Source organism: Leucopleurus acutus (genome assembly GCF_964270905.1).
Source record: "Leucopleurus acutus genome assembly, chromosome: 8".
In the NCBI taxonomy this organism is placed as follows: domain Eukaryota; kingdom Metazoa; phylum Chordata; class Mammalia; order Artiodactyla; family Delphinidae; genus Leucopleurus; species Leucopleurus acutus.
The window spans coordinates 12,528,771-12,551,006 of record NC_139151.1 but is presented as its reverse complement, the minus strand read 5'-3'; the positions used below and the strand labels follow the sequence as shown (position 1 = coordinate 12,551,006).

Genomic DNA, 22,236 nt, shown 5'->3' with positions numbered 1-22,236 from the left:
TTTCCTTCCTGGAAGCTGTAACCTCCACACTTTCTTTCCCTTATTCTCTTGGGTGGTGTTCATATTGTGTTAATCAACCAGCACATTCATGGAGTGGCTGTTGCGTGCTTAGCACCGGTGTTAGGTGCTGAACCCACTGGGCAAGCAAAAGCGTCTTTACAAAAGGAAGCCTTTAAAAAGTAAGTGCATTTGACTGATGCTGATGGCTTTCCTTCAGTTGTCTTTCTAGGAATTAAGACAGGCTGGTGCTACGCCATCCCTGTCCTCCCACGTATAATAGTTACTTGGCAGAGGGCCGGGAGAAGCACCTGCAGCTATGGGGTAGCTCAGGGATTTTGTTTTGTTTTTGAACTCGTGAAGAGAACTTGGCTCGTGCTGGGATTGAATCATTGCTGTTTCTTCAACACTCACCATCATATGCCACGACGATGAGGATTATTACACCTGGATGGGGAGACAGTCTTTAAATAAAGAAGTGAGTGTCTACTAAATCCTAATCTTCTCTAAAAGGAAGTCGATAGAGATCGAATACTGAAAAATCAAGAAAAATAGTGATATTTCGAAATGTGGACGCAAAAACTAGAAAAATTAAAAGATTTAAAATAGTTGTCTCAGAAGCATTAGAACTGGAAGATAAGAAGATTGGGACATGGGATTGCCATTCTTCAATACAGCATTATTTGACTTTTTACCAGTATTATTCTGATAAAAGCAGAAATTAAATGAAAACAGTTTTCGCTTACCATTTGCAAACATAGAGTTAAATATCCGAAGAAACAACCAAAAGACTTTTAAAATGACCAAGAAAAATAACAGGGAAGTGGAGAGGGCCTAGGCGAGGGACTGCTGTGTTTCACTTTAAGCTTCTCAGGACTACTTGATTTTTTTTTTTTTTTTTTTTTTGCATGGCAATTTGACAAAACTTTAAAAATTAAAATTTTCCAAGGGAACACAATTAGAAATAACAACTGAAATATGTAAGTGAAATGTGCTTTTGTTATATTGAGTCAAATCATCAGAAAACAAACTCATATCAAGAATAAAATAAAGAACTCAAAAAAAAAAAGTGAGTGTCTAAAAGAAATGCTCTCAATCAGCAGTTCTCAAACTGAAATGTTGACGAGCTCACAGGTGGCCTATGGGCTCATCTGCTACAGAAATATCGTTTATAACCTGTTGGTGGTGACACTTCACATACATTTGTATTTTACTTAGAGTTTTCCCCTCTTTGGTAAAATAGTACCATTACTCTAAGTCAATGCTGGTGAGTTGTGTGTAGGTAGTTTGTCTATTTTTATAAAATTAAGTAGAAGTTTGTGGGGTAGCTGGACCATGAATCAAAAAAAGACTAAGAAGTCCTGGTTTGAGGGACCTCTCTGGGACCTTACTGGCCCTAGAATCTTCATTGTTGACAAGTATTTGTTGAGCATCTACTATGAGGTGGCTGGGTGCTGGGAATCTAGAGGTAAACGGCTTGGACCCTACTCTTTATATAAATATAACGATACCAATGCATATGATTGTGGTACAGAGCAGGAAGTGCAGCAGTCTCGGGATGTCCCGGCAGTTAAGCGTGTCTGTGTATTCCATCTTCCCCTCTTACCTTCACCTGTGTGTGACCTTGGGTGCATTTCAGCTGTGATGCCAAGTTACGATACTTAGCTGGCAGAGCTTGTAAGGGTCGGAAGAGGTAATGCCACCAAAGCATGAAGCACGTAGCAAGGACCCAATTACTAGTATCGTCATTATTTCCCGGAAGGCTGCCCTGTCTGTTGGTTTGCATCTGCCATCTGACCACACCAGGTCCACTGAAGTGGCGAGTCCAGAGTGTGACCACATGCTACCGTGCACTGGTGTGAAAATCAAGTTGTGTTTCTGTTTGTTTTCCTTTTTAGCAGGAGTGGTTGAAGATCCCTGTCTGGGAGCGGACTGTCCCAATCGAACCTGTGAGCTGGAAAACGGAGGGGAGCTGTGTGGCTGCATGGAGCCCCCTCCCTACGGAAACAGTGAGTGACACCTGCCGCCACCCCACCCCCAGCCAGACAGGCCCCGCGGGAGACGCCCGGCAGCCATGTAGGAAGGCTTTCGGGTGGGAGCCCGCACGTCCCACACTGTGGGTTAGAAACCCAAGTAACGAAGCTTTCATGAGCATTTAAGCAGAACAAGGAAGGAACCCGACCTCTTCAAAGCAGGCTAATGTTCGTTTCCTTGTAGCTACATCCTTTTCTTCAATAAATGATAACACGCAAATTTGGACATGCATAGCATCAGCCAGCTCCATCTGAGGCCATGTTCAACATCAGAGGGATCCAAACTGATCTCTTAGACTCACAGGGAGATAAGGTGGTTTGACGAAAACATGAAAGAATCAGGACGAGAGTGCCAGGTGCTGTAAGACGTGTTTAAAGCCAGCTTTATCTGGCCCGAAGCTTTTCGGTGGGTCCTGAAGAAAGCAGAAATGTTGACGCAAACGGCAAACAACTAGGACTCCAGGTAGGAGTCCCCTTAAGGTAGGAATGGCCTTGTGCCCTGGCCAAGAGCACACTCGTTTTGTCGGCTCGTGGGGGACGTGCTTTGCTTCCCAGCTCCGTGTCCTTGGCTGAACCGAGGAACTCAGAAGGCACATGCCACGTTTAGCATCGTCAGAGAATGAAAGCCTGGTTGACCAGAAGGCTCCGCAGAAGGGGACCACATGTGTTGTTCAAAGGCTTCACCTGAGCAGATAAAAACGTTTCTCTCCGTTTCTTTAGTGCTTATTAGCCTGTGTTTGTGTACTCACGGAAAATGTCCATTTCAAAAAACAAGAGCTCCGAGTGCTGGCCTGGGTACCAGCTGGGCTGTGGAGAGGCCTGACCGGGGCTGCCCTCACTGGGGGCACGTTCTTTAGCCAGGCCACAGTGAGCCAGGTGCGGTATGGAGCTTACGGACAGCAGCTACCACCAAAGCGGGGCGGAAATCCTGGGTTTAGGAAGAAAAGATCAAAGACGCTTTGTATAGCATTTTCACCTTTAAAAAAAGGCTCTCTGGGGACTTCCCTGGTGGTCCAGTGGTTAAGACTCCTCGCTTCCAATGCAGGGGGCGTGGGTTCGACCCCTGGTCGGGGAACTAAGATCCCACATGCCACACGGCATGGACCAAAAAAAAAAAAAAGGCCCTAGGATTGCCCAAGTTATTGCTTTGAATGAGTTCATATACTCATTTAGTTTGATCAGAGCTTCATTAGAAATGCTGCAGCCACTGTGTGAAGCCCATCAGCCTCTTCTAAAGAGAATGGGGTGCTTCGCCGACCCACACAGCAAGACCAACTCTCACTGACGTGCCTTTCATAATGACTGTTTCCCCACAGACTCCCACGACATCATTGATGCAGAGGTGACCTGCAAGGCTGCCCAGATGGAAGTGTCCATATCTAAGTGCAAACTCTTCCAGCTCGGCTTCGAGAGGGAGGGTGTGCGGATCAATGACAGGCAGTGCACCGGCATTGAGGGAGAGGACTTTATCTCCTTTCAGATCAACAACACCAAAGGGAACTGTGGAAACATTGTGCAGGTGAGGAACGAGGGCAGGAAAGAGCACCTGGCTGAGGTGGTGACAGCTCCAGGTGTTTGCACATTGATTGTTCTTAAGCCAACTTCAGGGGTTCGACTTAGAAACATGCTCCTTGGAAAACAGCAAAAGGCACGTGCGAAATGAAGGACAGCGGGAAAATAATCATTGGGTGCTAAGTGGTTGAACTGAAAGCAAGATAAGTGACATGCTTCCTTCCCTGGCTTGCGCTGTCTGCTGTCCTTTGCCCTGCATGTTGACACATTTTTTACTTCTCTCATGCTTCTGTTGTTCTTCCAGGTAAAGACAGCTGGGTTCAGCTATTTCAGGGTGTAAGGGTGTCCCTGACATCACTTAACAGTTGGCTGCAGAAATACAGCAAGGTCACAACATTTTGTGTCAGGTTATCCAATTCATAGGTTAGCAAAGCATCTCACTTCTCTTCCTCCTGTGCCTTCCTACTGTCTTTTTTTGATAACTGTGTTCATTAACACTTTTTATCAGGGAGTGAAAGGTGCAAGACGGTGAAACATGCGTGTGTTCATTTTGGTACTTGTGGGCTGTCTGGTACAAGACTTGGCGGAGGCTGGATTTTGAATTAAGACTTGAAAGAGAAGATATGTATTACCTCAGGATGGCAATACTTCATGCTGTCCCCGGCTTGGGTTCCCGCAGATAACTGGGGACTGGTTGTACTTAGAATTCAGTGGTACATGAAATCACCCTCCGTGGGCATTCAAGGTTATCAGACTGAAGGGTGCTGTTGACATCTATTGTTAATACTTTTTTCCCAGTAAGTGCTGAGACTAGCTCCATCCTGATTTATATTGGCCTCTGGGTTATATATGAAATGAAGCCATTTTTCCACTTTCTGGCCCGTGGATTTGAAATGCAAGCCACATGCTCGTGCCCAGATTTAATGATTTCTGACCTCCCTTTGCTTTGCAGTCCAATGCCACTCATATCATGTATAAAAACACCATTTGGATAGAAAGTGCCAACAATACTGGCAACATCATCACCAGGGACAGGACGATCAGTGTGGAATTTTCATGTGCTTATGAGCTGGATATCAAGATCTCCTTGGACTCTGTCGTGAAGCCTATGCTAAGGTAGAGAATCTCATGGGCTGTGCAAGTTGCTCTGTCTTTTCCTTGACAGTTAAGGTTAGCACAGTCAAAACTGCTAGCATCTGTCTTTGAAGCACAAGGGAGAGAATAATTCATATTTTCTGAACCTAGATGCCTTAGACCTGCATTGTTCGATAGAACTTTCTACAGTGATGGGAATGTCCTATATCAGTACTGTCCAATACAGTGTCTGTATGTGGCCATTGAGCTCTTGAAATGTGCCAGGGCGAGAGAGGTGCTGAGGAACTGAATTTTTAATTTTAATTAAAATTAGATTTAATTATTTAAATTTAATTATTAGACTTTACTACTCTCTGCTTGGCCTTCCCTCTGCATTTGCAGCCTGGAAAATGGTAAGTAATTGAATAGATAACGTTGCTTGGGGTTCCCCGACTTATGACTGTTTCTCTTGTAGCGTCATTAACCTGACAGTTCCAACCCAAGAAGGCAGCTTCACCACCAAGATGGCGCTCTACAAAAATGCCTCCTACAAACATCCATACCGCCAGGGCGAAGTGGTGCTGACAACTCGAGATGTGCTGTATGTAGGGGTCTTTGTGGTTGGAGCCGATTCCACGCATCTGATTCTGACGCTGAACAAATGCTACGCCACCCCCTCCCGCGACAGCAATGACAAGCTCCGATACTTCATCATTGAAGAAGGGTGGGTAGCCTCTTCTCGGAGGACAGTCTCAGAGCCTTTAGTATTAGATTTGTCTACATTGTTTTTTAGGGAAGAGAACGGGAACTAACATTTGTTGACGACCTACAGGGCCAGCATTTTGCACCCAAGAACTATCTAATCCTGATGACAACGTATGAGGTAGATATTATAAGCCCCATTTTACGGATGAGAAGGCTGAGGCTTAGTGAATCAAGCAGTGCTTAAAATCCACAGCAATTTAGTGGTAGGTCACCAGTTCCATGTGGTATTAACTACAAAATGCTTTGCTCTCAATGTGACCCAAGAGGGCATTCTGTCCTGCCTACTTGAATTTCAATCTGAGTTGAATGTGGATTATCTGCAAATGAAAGGATGTAAGGAGAATAACTAAAGGTTGGTGAATAGGACATCTATGAAAATTAAAAAGGGATTAGAATAATAGCTTATAAACTTTTTTTTTTTTTTTTTACTTACCAGTATATGCCCAGCACCTAGTCTATTTCCTGAAACAGCATGGTTATGCAACAAAATTGTTGAATGAATGAATAAATGAATGGGTGAATGAAAAAGAAGAAAAGACTGTGGACCAAACAACAACCATGATAATTATCTTTATTTTATAAACATACTTACTGGTTTTGTCAAGCAACAATACTTTTTTATTGCATACATAATTTATATACAATATAATGTACTTGCTCTAAGTGTAAAATTCAATGATTTTTAGTAAATTTACAGAGAAGTGCAACCATCACCAAAATCTAATTTTGGAACATTTCCATCATCCCAGTACCATAATTCTTAAAAGCAGTTGACTATGTTAATCAAAATTCTTTCTCTTGTAAGTGGTAGAGACCATTTCAAGCTAGTTTATGCGAAAGCAAGGCACTTCATGGTTACAAAACCAAATCACGTTAAGCAGATGCGGCTTCAGGGACTGGGTCCAGGAAGCCAGATGCTGTCGACTCTCTCCCTCCCTCTATCCCTTGCTCTCCATTTCTCTGTCTCAGTCACTGTCCCTCTCTGTCTCTGTCTCTCTCATTGACCTCGTTAGACACTGGCATTTTTTTCAGCATTGTAACCCCCCGGAGTGAGCATTCCTTCTAACCCCAATTCAGGGAATCCCTGAGAAGGAGTATGATTAGCCTTTCTTGGATGGATTTCCTCTGCCTTGTTTGGAGGAGATGCAACATTAAATTGCCTGGTGTTGCAGAGGACAAAGTTTTTCTTGACCCTCTTAAGGTTCCTGGCTGGGTCTGAACATTAAATGGACAAAGACAGATTAACAGGAAAAAAGCATGACATTTATCTAATGTTAAGTTCTACGTGACATGGGAGTCTTCATAAGGAAACGAAGACTCGAGGAAACAGTTCATGCTGAGTATTGTTATGCCCGGTTTGATGAAGAGTGGACAGTCGTGGAGAAGGTCAAGAGTATGTGGTAATTGTAGTAAACTGCAGGGAATCTTAGCCAGACTGTTCAGTTTCATCTCAGTGTCCCTTTGTCTTCAGAAATAAGGATGCTCCTTTCCTTCTGGTATAGGGAGGGCACCTCTCACATAAGGGCTTTATGACCTGTTTCAGGTGGGAAGAGTGACATTCCTGTTTCTGCCATTTTCTCAAACTCCTTCAGCTTAAAATATTCAAGGTCCCAGGTTTGGGGGTAGTGTTTCTTGAACCCTATCCCAGGCCTGAGTCAGCATCCCTCCCTGGACTGGTCAGGGATACTATGGATACTGTAATTAGCCTTAAAGTTGGGGAAGGAAGGGATGGTTCTCCCAAAGAAGAAGAGTATGGTTCTAGGCAGACAAACAATAGCTAGCCACTATTTTGCACATGAACAGGCTCAGAGCCTGTACACAGCTCACCCAAGGACACCCAACCAGCAAGGGGCAGAGGAAGAAATCTTTCAAGCACCAAGACGCATCAACTCCCTACCTGGCCAGGTGTGGCTTGTGGCCTGCGTTGCTGAGGCATAGAGTGGGATTTTCAGCAAAGGCCTCATGAAGGCACTATCTTTTTGAGTTGATTTTTAGCCTCCCTAGAGGCAGAGGGAAGGACTTGGTGACTATGTGGTATCTTAACAGGCCCAGATGCTCTGGCTAACATCACAGGTCTCCGTTTCTTCATCTGTTCCCTTCCTCTCCCTCCCCCTCCCCCCGCCCCAGCCATGGCCCTTTCCCAAAGTAAAAGAGCTACGATCTGAGCCGCTGTACAACCCGGGTGGGCAGGCTTGGGCCGCCTTTGAAGGACACTGTGGCATTTAGCATTTTTTAAACGGTATTTAATAGAGTTGACCCAGAGAGGGAGAGTAAGTGAGCGGGTTCATAAATCTCAGCTCCCCCCAGGGTCTGCATGAAGGTCTTCAAATTAAACTGTTGTTGGGTGTGAAGTAATTTCATCGTGTGAGAGAATTTAATTCATGAGTCCTCTTGACCTTTCTTGGAGGGATGTGGTTATTGGTTTTTCCCAGTGAGCTTACGGGAAAACTGCTGCCCAGTGCGGAACGGCTGAGCAGCAGAGTGGGTCCGCATCAGAGTTTGGGGGCAGGGGCCAGCTGCTCCTCTCCAGCTACACTGGGGGCAGAGACGCCACCGCCATCTACCAGTGATGCCAAGGTCTGGGCACACGAAGGTCACTTCTCTGTTCTCTTCATGTGCCCAGAGGAAAGGACACTAACGTGGACAAAGGATTCTAGTGCTCGGTCTGTTTGTCCCCCTAAGGCGGCATCCAGACAGCCTGTCCCTGCTTCCCGAGGCTCCTTCCTTCCGCTTCCTGTTCTTCTGACACTTAAACCTCGAATCATCTCTCTGGGAGTTGGGGGTCTAGTTAAGACGGAAGGTCTGCGTGAAGACTGGAGGGCTGAGAATGCTGTAGAATCCTTGAACCAATTTAGATTATTCAAATGAGTCACAGTGACAAGGAAAAGTATGGCAAGTAAGTTTTTGTTTCAAAGCATTTAGGAAACTATTGCCTTATGGACTAACTACCAAACTGAATAGGCGTGGGAATGCTGAAGCATAACTTCCATTTTTAATTTTCCTTATCACGAAGATACTGAATCCTGGGGGCCAGGGGAAGGAAACACAAGGAAAAGAGTCACCCTTTTTATCTCAATAAGATCGTTTTAAAGAGCTTCTTGGCCACAGTGGGCCAAACTTGGCCATGGAACCACAATTCATTCATTCAGTCACTGATTCATCCAGTCTAAAAAAAAGATTTTTTTGGTCTAAAAATTAAGTATAATTTTAATACCATATTTCAAACAAAACGGTTCTGAGAGTTAATACTGTACGTAATGTTTCAAAAGTAAAAATACAGCTTTATATATACACATACACGTTCTCTCAGAGCTGAAAGACGGGTCATAGCTTTTATTGCTTCTCAGGCAAATATTTGTGTGAGTTTGACTAAAGAGCATCTAAGTATTCTTTTTAATTTATTTTTCATTTTTATTGTTTTACAGTACGTCCTTGTTGGTTATCTATTTTAAATATAGCAGTATGTACATGTCAACTCCAAACTCCCAATCTATTCCTCGCCCCCAGCCTTCCCCCCGGTAACCATCAGTTCTTTCTCTAAGTCTGTGAGTCGATTTCTGTTTTATAAATAAGTTCATTTGTATCACTTTTTTTAGATTCCGCATATAAGCAGAATATCATATATTTATCTTTCTCTGTCTGACTTACTTCACTTAGTATGATAATCTCCAGGCCCATCCATGTTGCTGCAAGTGGCATTATTTCGTTCTTTTCAATGGCTGAGTAATATTCCATTGTATATATGTACGACATCTTTTTAAATACTTACTGTGTGCCCTCCAGTGTGTTGGAGACACAGTGAGGACTACACCTTGGTTCCTGCACCCCAGGGGCTCAGCAGGGTGTTGTTGGCAAATCCAGGCAAAGCCACCTGTTCCTGCCTGGTCAGGGCATGTGTATATAGGAGGGGGAGCCACAGATGGGCATTGGAGAAAGAGCAGGGTTAGTTAGCAGGGGAAGGAGTGCAGGGAGGCTTCCAGGTGGGGGAAACAGTACATGAAAGACCCTGGGGCATAAGAGACTGTGGTCCATTTAAGAAACTCTAACAGGTGGAGGCGAGATACCTGTGTCCCTGCCTGTTGGCTCAGGACCACAAGGAGAGGGGAAGGGAGTGATCCCTCCATCAGAACAATCGTTCAGCTCATCTTTGACTGCTGGTCTGTCTTCTCCAGCTCCCACAAGTGAAAACAGATTTCGCAATAGAGCTTGAAAAAGGGGCCCCTGCCAAAACTGATAATTAACCGAAGAAAGTACAGAAGATGTAAGGACTCATCTTGTGTTTATTAAACTGATATCAGTAAAACACAGCATTGTGAGGGGGAGGAATGAGAAACGGGCGGGTAGGGAAATTGAGTGCAGGCCCGTGGTCATTTTGTTTTTAGCTGTAGTTAAGATCCTAACTTGAGGTGCTATTTGATGCTTTTCCAACAAACTGAAACTATAAGGGAGTCGTAGTAAATGACAGACCCACACACTCCAGAGGTCACCTTCAAACGCAAAGGCATTTTTACCGTTCATGATGGTTTTTGTATGAAACGTGAAAGTGTGAAGCAGAGAGTCCCTTTTTTCCGAATAGGTGTCAGAACATTAAAGACAACACCATTGGCATCGAGGAAAACGGTGTCTCCCTCACCTGTCGCTTCCACGTCACCGTCTTTAAGTTCATTGGGGATTACGATGAAGTCCATCTTCACTGCGCAGTGTCCCTCTGTGATTCAGAAAAGTACTCCTGTAAAATAGTAAGTGAGAGCGTGAAAATTCAGTGCTTAGCTTTATTTCTCTCAGTCCCAGTTTTCCCCACGTGGGGAGTCACGAATCCCGACGGCGGGGGCTCTTCAGAGCTCTTTAGGACTCACTGCACCTGGCAGTGGCTGAACTGGAAGCATCTTCAGATGCCTAGGAGTGGCAGTCATCTGGAACAATAAGAGAGCAGGGTAGCATGGTGACCATTTGCTCCTCTATCTGGCTTAGCAAGGTTGCCGGCATGACGCTAGACCAGGGTCTCTCAAACCTCAGCACTACAGACGTTTCGGACCGAATGATTCTTTGTTGCCCTGTGCTCTGCAGGCTGTTTAGCAGCATCCCTGGCCTCTACCCAGTAGACCCCAGTATCACCTCCTCCCCACTTGCAACACCCAAAATGCCTCCCGACTTTGCCCAGTGTCCCTCGGGGGGCAAAATGAGCCCTGTCTGAGAACCAATACGCCAGAGTCTCAAAGAGCCAGGCCACCTGCATCTGAGGTGAGCGATGGGGCCAAGCTCCCCTCCACCACAGAAGCAAACTCCCGGGCTCAGGATACACTATATCCGGGTGTCCCTTAGACAGGGATTATCCCACAGATCGTCCAAATCCACACCCAGGCCTGAGGCTCTGGAGGGGCTGGCGGGATGAGGTGACAAACCAATCATCTGGTCCACGCCAGGCTTACATCCCCACCACGTCAGGCTACGTCCCTAAGGTTTTACTGCACTAGTACCTGGTCCCTAACCTTTAACACTGCAGCTTTATGCTCGCCCCATGTTGGCCGAATCGAGATGTGAATTATGGTCAGAGCTACTTACAGATGCTGCTGCGTACATTATTGTCTGATCTGATACAGGATCCTCCTCCCTGGGAAGGGAGCCTCTTTGAATCTAATTCTAGTGTGGAGAATATATTTAATTCTGTTCAACATAAAGCCCCGAGTCCCAGTGGGCTCAATGATCAAGAATGGATTGATTCTAATTAATCTGAGCTGCAGCAGTGCTCCAGGCTGAGCCACTGCCTCTTTTGGAGGTGGAAACGTGGTGAAGAATGAGTTATCAGCTTAATTGTGTGAAATTTTCCCTCCGGTGTTTTGTCTTTCAGACTTGCCCTCAAAATTCCAGGATTGCCACAGATTACACCAAGGAACCTAAAGAACAGATCATTTCAGTGGGACCTATTAGGAGAAAAAGTATGTATGTTCCCTAAAACACACTATAAATGATTAAAACAGTGGGATTTGAAGGCTCGGGCTAAGTCTGGGGTGTGTTTTGCCTACTATGTGAATCTGGTGAACAAGGAGCTTGAGGACGCCAGTTTGGGGACCCCAGTTTGAGAAGCCTGCCCGCTTCCATAATGAAATCTTTTCACGGACTATTAAAAACTCATGACAGTACCGGGATTTTTTCCTTCCACTCCTCTCTTTAAGGCCTTGCCCTTAGATACGAGTTGAAGAGCTGGACTGTCTGCAGGTAACTTGTCCAGCGGCTCTTTTTCAGGGCTGGACTGGTGTGAGGACAACGGAGGGTGTGAGCAGATCTGCACGAGCCGGGTGGACGGGCCTCTGTGCAGCTGCGTGACGGGGACCCTGCAGGAGGACGGCAAGAGCTGCAGAGGTGAGCACGACTCCCGTTCAGGGCCGGCAGCTGGGGACATAGGAAGTTCTTGACCCTGAGAAGGAGACAGTCCTATGTGAGGCCCACTCGGTCAGCAACTATCTATGAGACTTACAGAACGTAAGAAGGAGAGATGAGGAAAACGCCCAAGGAATTCTAGCATCCTTTTGGTTTTTTTTTTTAAACCTTTTGGTCCCTGCTCTTTTATCTAAAAGATAAAAGTGATTTTTTTTCAATATCTTTATTGGAGTATAATTGCTTTACAATGTTGTGTTAGTTTCTGCTGTATAACAAAGTGAATCAGCTATATGCATATGTATATCCCCATATGCCTTTCCTCTTGCATCTCCCTCCCACCCTCCCACAGCTCTAGGTGGTCGCAAAGCACCGAGCTGATCTCCCTGTGCTATGCGGCTGCTTCCCACTAGCTATCTATGTTATATTTGGTAGTGTGTACGTGTCAGTGTTACTCTCTCACTTTGTCCCAGCTTACCCTTCCCCCTCCCCGTTTCCTCAGGTCCATTCTCTACATCTGTGTCTTTATTCCTGTCCTGCCCCTAGGTTCTTCAAAACCATTTTTTAAAATTTAGATTCCATATATATGTGTTAGCATATGGTATTTGTCTTTCTCTTTCTGACTTACTTCACTCTGTATGACAGACTCTAGGTCCATCCACCTCACTACAAATGACTCAGTTTCGTTTCTTTTTATGGCTCAGTAATATTCCATTGTATATATGTGCCACATCTTCTTTATTCATTCATCTGTTGATGGACACTTAGGTTGCTTCCAGGTCCCAGTTATTGTAAATAGAGCTGCAATGAACATTTTGGTACATGTCTCTTTTTGAATTATGGTTTTCTCAGGGTATATGCCCAGTAGCGGGATTGCTGGGTCGTATGGTAGTTCTATTTTTAGTTTTTTAAGGAACCTCCACACTGTTCTCAATAGTGGCTGTATCAATTTACATTCCCACTAACAGTGCAAGAGGGTTCCCTTTTCTCCACACCCTCTCCAGCATTTACTGTTTGTAGATTTTTTGATGATGGCCATTCTGACTGGTGTGTAGTCATTGTAGTTTTGATTTGCATTTCTCTAATGATTAGTGCATCCTTTCATGTGTTTGTTGGCAATCTGTATATCTTCTTTGGAGAAATGTCTATTTAGGTCTTCTGCCCATTTTTGGATTGGGTTGTTTGTTTCTTTGATATTGTGCTGCATGAGCTGCTTGTATAGATGAAGGTGATATTTAAAGAAGGAAGTTATCCAGCCATTTAAGTACCAAATATTGGCCTTAGATCTGGCCCCATGTCTACCTGGGTTGAGCTGGGACTGGGGTGTGTGATCCAACAAACAAGGTTTCCTGCAATAGCATTGGCTGCCAGGTGTCCCTGGTACCCTCTAAGTTAGCAGGACTCTCCTAAAGGTTGGGTTAATTTCGCTTCCATGCTGCCTGAGTCCAGGCCATTTGGAGAAAGTGGGTTCTTGGCAATGAAGAAAGTAGGTTCCTTTATTGGAATGCCACAAAGATGTCTGATCCATGTCAAACAGGTATATTTTTTTTCATAGGACTTACTATGTCTCTCTCTGTTCACAGCCTCTAATTCTTCCATTGAACTTCAAGTTTGGACGCTGCTTCTCATCATGACCCAGATTTCATTATGGCATTTTGTCTATACATCAGGCATGACCTCATAATTAACTCAAGGTTGCTATATAAAGTACTGTAATTTACTTACTTCAACTCCCTGTAGGATAAAAGGTGTGTGCCCTTAAGTCAAAACCTATTTGAGATTGCCCACTGTCTCAAAGTGATGCCACCTGCCCCAAACGGTCAGGGTTCCAGAAAAGAGGGAAATGCCATGCTCCTCTTTCAAGGTATGCAACTGGGCTTCTAAAAGCCAGTTGTGGAAAACATATATCTTGCCTAAAATTTCCAATTAGTTGTCACTAGAAACGTTGGTTCACATGAAAAACCGGTAAAGGAAAAAATTCTGGTTAGACAAGTCTGTCAGAAATCTGACCAGAGAAATCTATCCCACCAGTGCTGTTTTTGTATCATAGTTTTTATAGAGAAAGGGCCTGTTGGAACGATATCGAATATTGAGAAGCGGTGATTGGAAGGTTTGACTCCCCCTAAGGAATCTCTCCAATGTTTGGAAGCATCTGACCTCGGTGCGCCTGTGTTGCTCCCCTCCCCACACCCGCCGCTGTGTCCTCCAGCCCTGCCGGGCCACGTGGCCACCGCATGTATTGTTTGCAGACCTGGGGAACCCCAACACCCCATCCGTCTCTTCAGACCCAAACTCTTCTCTCTCACAAATCAACCCAATCATTTTTAACGTGTTTTATGCTTAAATAAACTTTGTGTTCAATTATTCTCATTACTCCGTGGCTGGAATCATACTTATCGATGTTAAGCTTTGCACACTAAATAGCATCCTCTGATTTAAAAAAGAAAAAAAAAAAAACAAAAAACCAGCAGCAGCAATTGGAGCAGGTAGGCCCTGCTGGCCAGCACTTTAACGCGTTTTGTTATGTGGCTGTTTGTCCTGACAGAGCGTTAGCAGGGTGTTCAGTGAGGTGCCACGTGGAAGAGAAGCAGGCAGCGTCCTCTTTCGTATGTGGCACAAAACCCCGCATTTACTATAATTAACTACATAATAGAGGGCCTGGGAAATATATCCCTGGGGTGCCTCTCTTTTTAAGGTTAAAAACAAAGTAAACGCCACTTCAAGTGTATTTTGAAGTTGTTTTGGATTTAAGCTGATGGCATTTTTTTCTTTCTCTGGGAACTCTGGGCAGAAACGCTAAGCAGAAATCCTAGCGTCCTTGACCGTGGGTTGTGGGTACGATTCCTGTTGTCTTACGTATAAAAGGCCCGGCATCACACTGTCACTGGGCTGAAGAAGCGGGGTATAGACTGAGTCTACACTGAGCGGCTTTGCTCTCCCAGCCCCGGGGAGGGTCCACAAGCTCTAGCTTGGCAGTCATAGATGCTATGCGGCCAAGAGGACAACCAGTATTGATGGAGAAAAATATGCATCTGCTTCAACTTAAACATCTTAGGATCTTTTGGGAAAATGCTGAACATTGAGATGGATTAAGGAATCAAACCATCTGTTCTAGGAGAGACACAGTATCTCTTCCTCACCATGATGGAAGTTGATGTCATGCACATGTTTTTTTTCACGTGAAAATCCTCAACTCCAGACTTTCCCCCACTTCAAGATCAGCAGATTCAGAGCTCCATTCTCATTTCCATAGTCTAAGGTTTAGGTTTTCACAATCAGATTCTGAGTTGAACACAGTAACATCTCATTTATTTTTTTTACTTGATTTCCTTAGATGAATTTTAACTGAAGACATACAAGGAGGAAATGTTTTCATATTTAATAACTTCTCTTTATTGATTTTCATATCAAAGTCACTAGAAATTTCTAAGTTAAACACTATAATTGTTTTTTAGATTTTTAATTAAATCCTTTCTTACCACACTTTAATTCTTGGCCTTTGGTTTTCTCACTTGGTTGACACCTTTGTCTGTCATCAGGATAAGCTAGGTATAGAGCCATATTAGAACACCCCAGAATCTCAGTGGCTTAAACAACAAAGATTTCTCTCTTTCTCATATCAGGGGGCTCTCATCCTTACTTCCATCCTGGGAGGGAGGTTGATGAGACTTTATTATCTTTCTTTTCTCTCAACAGAATTTATTGAACAATTTATCCTTTCCCCATGAGACTTCAGTACCGCCTTTATCATATATCAAGTTTCAACCTCTGTGGTTCTGTTTGTGAGCTCTGGATTCTCTTCCATTGGCTTATTTGTCTGTTCCTGTGTCAGAATCACATTATTTTTTTTTTTTTTTTTTGCGGTACGCGGGCCTCTCACTGTTGTGGCCTCTCCCGTTGCGGAGCACAGGCTCCGGACGCGCAGGCTCAGCGGCCATGGCTCACGGGCCCAGCCGCTCCGCGGCATGTGGGATCCTCCTGGACCGGGGCATGAACCCGTGTCCCCTGCATCGGCAGGCGGACTCTCAACTACTGCGCCACCAGGGAAGCCCTGAATCACATTATTATTGAGATATAATTGACATATAGCATTACATCAGTTTCAGGAATATGACATAATGATTCGATATATATATACACACTAGGAAATGATCATCACAAAAGTCTAGTTAACACCCATCACCATACACGGTTACAATCTTTTCTCCTGTGATGAGAACTTTTAAGATCTACTCTCTTAGCAGCTTTCAAATATGCAATGCGGTATTATTAGCTATACTCACCATGCTGCACATTACATCCCGAAGATGTATCTATTTTATAACTGGAAGTTTGTATCTTTTGACCCTCTTCACCCATTTTTACCATGCCTCTGGCAACCACCAATCCATTCTATGTTTTTTGTTTTGTTTTGTTTTTAGATTCCCCCATATAAGTAAGAACATACTATGTGTGTTTCCCTGTCTGACTTATTTCATTTAGCTTAATGCCCTCAAGGTCCATCCATGTTATTGCAAATGGCAGAACTTCTTCCTTTTTTATGGCTCAATAATATTCCATTGTATATATAGACCATATCTTCTTTATTCATTCACCCATCGATGGATACTTAGGTTGTTTCCGTATCTTGGCTATTGTAAATAATGCTGCTGTGAACACGGGGGTGCAGGTATCTTTTTGAGTTAGTGTTTTCATCTCCTTTGGATAAATGCCCAGAAGTGGAATTGCTGGATTGTATGGTAGTTCTATTTTTAATTTATGGAGGAACCTCCATACTGTTCTCCACAGTGGCTGCACCCATTTACATTCCCACCAATAAGGGATTCCCTTTTCCCCAAGTCCTCACCAGCACTTGTTATTTCTTGACACTTCATTATCTTTTGATGCTGCCAGCTCAAAACGAGGCTCTGGGGCTCACCTCAGCTAGGGGTCACACCCCAGAAGGGACACACACACTTCTATTACCATTTCACTGGCCGAAGCAAGGTACATGGCTGGAACTAACTTTCAGAGAGGGGGAATTGTGAACTTCCCATGAAACTGGAAGGGAGGAGAACTGGAAATCTGTGGTGATGGCTGCCAAGTAGTCTCTGAGCCAGTCATGCCTTATCTGTATTAAAGAGAAACACATCTACAGAACTAAAAACAAACAGGTCCCTTAGCTGACTGTCTGCAAGGCAGAAGAACTAGGAGATGATCCTGACCTTTCTACTAATTTAATTCTCGGCTTGAAATAAATCATTTGAGATCACAATACCTTAACTTTCCTCTCTATAAAACGAGAACTTTAAGCTTTTTAAAAAATATTCTTAGGTTAGAAAATGACACGATACAAACATAAACCATATGATATCATATATTTAGAGAACTCCAGAACACTGCCTTCTCCTGCCACTCAAAAAGATTTGCTTCAAGGAAGCAGGGCAGGGGGATGGGGGTCTGGGGTGAGGGGGAAGCACATATTTAGTGAAGGTGAAAATTGGGAATCTTATTAACTTGGTATTTCTCTGATACCAAAAAGAAACAACATCTCGGGGTCTGGCATTTCTGACAATTGAGAATTCTATAATTAGTTTCTTAACCAGTAGTAAGTATGCGCTCTGCTCAAAATCCTAGTGCCAAAACTTGAGAGCACCAATTGTTTCACATTGTCTAATATTCTAGCTATTTTTAGAACCATTTGACATTTAGTGAGAGCTTGAAATCTAATAAAACTTCTTTCAACCAAGGAAATTAAGTAATTATCAAAAAATGACAATCATACAGGTTTAAAGTAATAAAGAATTACTTCTTTACTAATTCTGAATTAATTTGGCATCTACCCCATTTTGAACCTTCCAGCCTCTCTCCTTGAACTCAGGGTATTTCTACATCCTGTAGAGCAGTGCAATTTGGTCCTGGTTAGAACACGATGGTATTTTTCAGGGCCCTGATTCACGGGAATCCGCAGCACAACTCAGTGAAAAAGAAAATCAAACAGCACCCTCTAGTGTCCGCATTTTATTTCTGCATGAAACCCAAACGTATATTGAACGACACCAATCAAAATATGATTTCTCCCCCTCCTCGAAACCTTAGATGTGGAACATTACCAGAATATAGCTCTAGAGAACACATCATATGCCAAGGACATTTCTGGAGAACAGCGTGAGATTTATTCTTATACACCCAGTAAGCATCATTCCAGGAAAATACCAGCTCTTGGTATCCCATGCAAATTTTGCCCTTAATATCTGTCTCTCTAACGTGTTGACAAAAATAGCTGTCGAGAAAAATTAAGTATCTCTTTAAAATGCTGAGAAATAAACAATGTGATCAAGAAAAGCCATGAAATATTTAGCGGTCTTTCTTTTCCCCCAGCAGAACGTGAAATACTTTCTTATGAATCTAAAGCACAACAACCATAACTCTGGTCTGACTAATGGAAGACTCTGTTTGTGATGGTTTAATTATGTTTGCTGAAATATGACTCTCATATAAGACAACATCTCCGTGGCAGAGGGACAGATCTCTGTCTATAGTCAGAAATAAAACACAAAGACTCATCGCTCCATGAAGAACTCGGTAATCAAATTCTATTTGCTAAGGAAACAAATGGAGGAAGAATGTTCTTTGTATATTTTGCAGTGTGTTTCTGTTTGCATGTGGCCTCTGGCTTAGCTGCTGTTTCATTCATTAGCATAAAATATTGATGATGAAATAGTTTTGAAACTTAGACATTCTCTCATCAGATGAAATAACAATACCTTATGCTCATGGAGCATCTTTCATAACAAGTGCTTTCCCACCCGTATTTACTATTATTCAATCCTAAATCATGCTGCATTTTGACAGAGAAATCAGAGGGAAAGCGTTAGGTTGAAGTTACAATGGCTTAAAGTACTAGCTAAGGAAAAATGCAAACCCACTCATATATGTGTGCTTGTGCTTATAGGTTTCTTGAGTAATTTCCAGCTTCTAATGAGACATATGAGAATGATAGCAGTCTTTTCAGCCTTTTGTGCCTTTTAAGAACAAACAAACCATGACATACCATTCTTGATTTCCCCCACTAACTCCTGAATTTCTTTGGGGAATAGTTTAGGGTACAATAATCCACTGATATTACCCTATTTTTAGTTGGGCAAAAATATATGATTTTACTGAAAAGGATAACATTTTTAATTATTGTACTTTAGGTCTTGAAAATCTTTGCATTGGATCTATCTAGAACTCACAAAAGTTTTCTGATTTAAACACTCTATTCACATAGAAATATGCTATTAAGTTAATTATATGTTAATCAAAGACAAAAATGCGTGGCTCCTGTACTTTCCTCTTACCTGCCACAAACATTCTCAATGCAACCAGCCGTCCTAGTCCTTGAATGTAGTTTAAATATCTACATGGATCATGCAAATCAAGGAGTTACAAGTGTACATTCAATGATGTTCTCCATGAGTCTCTGAATTCACGACTGCAAAATGCTGTTAAGAAGTACCTGCGTCCCTGCCAAAGAGGAACTCTGCTCTCTTGAAGAGTCCTGATCAGAAAGCAATTTGGCAAACTAATTCGACAAGGGAAAATGATGAATGATAAATGAACATAAAATGTGAAAGTGTCTAGGTGTTGTAGCAGAATATTAAAGGCATAAAGTGAGAACTGTGGATAGCACAGAACACATTTTTTTTTTTTGCTCTAAAAAAGCCACAGATTCTAAATGCTTACTTTGAACCTCCAAGACAGGAGTGGAAATATTCTAAATATTAATTCCAGATTAGCAGAGTCTAGAGATGCTTGGCCCCTGTAGATTGTATTCACATCTCCCATGTGTTAACATTTATTAGTTGTACTTTTGCCCTTTTGGCCCTTTTCATAAACAATTACTTTCACTAGTTAAGTTTAAGTGGAAATCAAGAACTAAGTCAACAGAGGGAGAGAAATCTTACCACATTTACCTTAAAAACCCACCACCACCTTGGACCATAGTGAACAATTTAGCGAATGACTGCAATTAGTTTAAATGCACACTATTTAGGCAAATTGCCCTGAAAGCACAGGTTGCCTAAATCCTAGGGAAACGCATCTGCACATACAACTCTAAACACTTTTAAGTTTAGGAAGAGCAGTTTACGACAGTCACAACAAATGAGGACATTGTTGTGTTCCCAGGTATTATACTCTAAAAACACAAATTCATCAAAAGTCAGCTTTCCTGGGTAGACCCCCAAAGAGGTACCCGTGACTCCTAGAAGCCAGGAGACCTCACAGCTACAGCAGTATGAACTCTTTTATATTTCCTCTCCCTTTGAGTTTTCCATACTGTGTTGGCAGCTTGAAACTACAGAACTTAAAATTGGATGATGGTTGAAATTTTCCATAATAAAATGTTGTGCAATGTATGGGTGTATTTCTAAGTCTTCTACCAAAAAGTGTCATCCTGAGGTGCCTGAATATTACAGAAACAACACAATGCCTCATCTTTTGGTCTAATCTTAGAAGTGGGTTCTTTAAATGCCACTTCCAAAACATGAAGTGATCACTGACAATGCATGCGCCTATGGCAGCTTTATTTTTATGAACAACTGAAAATGCAAGCATTTTCACAAATTCCTACATTATTTATTCCAATCCTATTCTGGGTTTTTCCTTCTCACCAGAAGAATGTAAATGTACATAGGTTGGAAAAATGAGTGGTATAACCTTTCAGTTTTGTGAAGGTAGGACAAGAAGATTTCACTCCAACATGTAAGAAAGTGCAGCTGACGATAGTTGAGAGAACGCAGATGGATCGGGGTTGGCCCTTACTTCTCATGGGTCCTCGAGAGAGCCAGGTTGACCAGATGCCATCAAAGGTAACTAACTTCCCCTTCCAAAAATGACAAGAAAAGGAAAGTTCTCTCTTGCTAAAACTCCTAAGCAGATTTCGTTAAAAGGTGGGAGAAAATTATCTTAATTCTCTTTCTGAGATGTTTGGAAACACTCTAAGAAGGAGACCCGTGACTCCCTCAGATTTAATTCAGCGAGTAAAAATCTAATGGGATCCAGATCCAAGAAATGAAATGTAAAGGCTGGATGTCGCCCTCGGGAGGAAAGTCTGAATCTAATAAAATACTCCTTCTAGACACTAAGCCACGTAAAGGAAAGAACAAAGTGTCTTGATACAATTACCTTCTGAACAAATGCCTATTTTAAAACAACACTAAACTGATTACGTTGCACAACAAGTAAATAAATATTAAGTCCAGTTCATAAGATACATAAGAAATACCAATAATTTCCCCCTAGGATGTTGTAAAACTGTTTGCTTGGCCATTCTCTTTTGCCTAAGTCCCAGTCATCAAGGACAGCTGAGGTTCCATTTATTTCTACAGGGGTGTGTGTGTGTGTGTGTGTGTGTGTGTGTGTGTGTGTGTGTGTGTGTGTGTAAATGTAAGACTCCAGGATGAGTTGTAAGAAAAGACTCTCATTATGATGAGTCTTAAAATTTGTAGTATTTAGCTCTGAGTTTTCTTCTCTAAAATGTGAAATATTTAGCAAAAGTTCTATTTAATTTCTCCTGAGTTAGGTGAGGAATCTATTGTTCAAAATCCATTCAACTCCATGTTACGTTTTCAGATTCTCAAAAATTTCCATGGCTCCCTCTGCCAGCTTGTCTAGTTTTGTCATGATAACATCCAAAACCTGAGAGACAGAAAAGAAATTCTGAGGTTTTTTTCTTATCAAAGAAATATGGTCCTCTCAAACTGATCTCAAAAAAAAAAGGGACCCAAGACCCTCATTACACCATGTGAAATAGAGCACTTGGCAAATACTGGAAAGCAAAGTCCCCTGAGGCAGGGCTTCCCTGGTGGCACAGTGGTTGAGAGTCCGCCTGCCGATGCAGGGGACACGGGTTCGTGCCCCGGTCCGGGAGGATCCCACATGCCGCGGAGCGGCTGAGCCTGCGCGTCCGGAGCCTGTGTTCCGCAACGGGAGAGGCCACAACAGTGAGAGGCCCGCGTACCGCAAAAAAAAAAAAAAAAAAAAGTAATTTGGAAAAACATATATGTTGCTCCCTTTTTCTTGTATATTCCTCAAAGCTCTGTTGGAAATGTAAGCTCATGAACCAGACACAAATTCCAAGAATGGCACTGACTTCAAATCAGGACTGTAGCTGTCCTTTGCAATAAAGTGTAAACTCAATGGAAATTTAGAAGTCAGTTCATCGAGATTTAGAAGCTGCCTGTGGATTTCTCGGGTCCCCCTGAAGAGGTAACTCTCCTGCTTATTTTTTCCAGCTATCATTAGTCTTTGATGACTTGGCATGTCAATCCAGCTCATCCAAATCATGTCAGAATCGAGAAATAGTTTAAAAAGGAGCCCTGTTTACTTAACCCTGAAGATTAGAGTTTTTAAAGCAACCGAAGAATTAAGACTTTTTTAAAGAACCACAGTTATCATTTTATTACCGTATACCAACCCTGTGGTGAGGACTTTTCATCTATTTTCTTCATTCCTC

The 22,236-nt window shown here is 42.8% G+C and overlaps 1 protein-coding gene across 3 annotated transcripts in view; it reads left to right on the top strand.

Moving 5' to 3' along the window:
* LOC309965666 (alpha-tectorin) overlaps positions 1-13,440 on the top strand; it is a gene marked incomplete at its 3' end in the record, with an annotated part of 73,877 nt that extends 60,437 nt beyond the window's left edge. For all 3 annotated transcript variants that reach the window (XM_082845303.1, XM_082845302.1, XM_082845304.1), the window contains 8 exons: positions 1,896-2,006; positions 3,347-3,549; positions 4,495-4,658; positions 5,092-5,340; positions 9,958-10,120; positions 11,230-11,317; positions 11,625-11,741; positions 13,340-13,440. In XM_082845303.1, coding sequence (XP_082701429.1) covers positions 1,896-2,006; positions 3,347-3,549; positions 4,495-4,658; positions 5,092-5,340; positions 9,958-10,120; positions 11,230-11,317; positions 11,625-11,741; positions 13,340-13,440 — 1,196 coding nt within the window. The remainder of the gene's footprint in view (positions 1-1,895; positions 2,007-3,346; positions 3,550-4,494; positions 4,659-5,091; positions 5,341-9,957; positions 10,121-11,229; positions 11,318-11,624; positions 11,742-13,339) is intronic.
* Between the last annotated feature and the right edge of the window lie 8,796 nt (positions 13,441-22,236).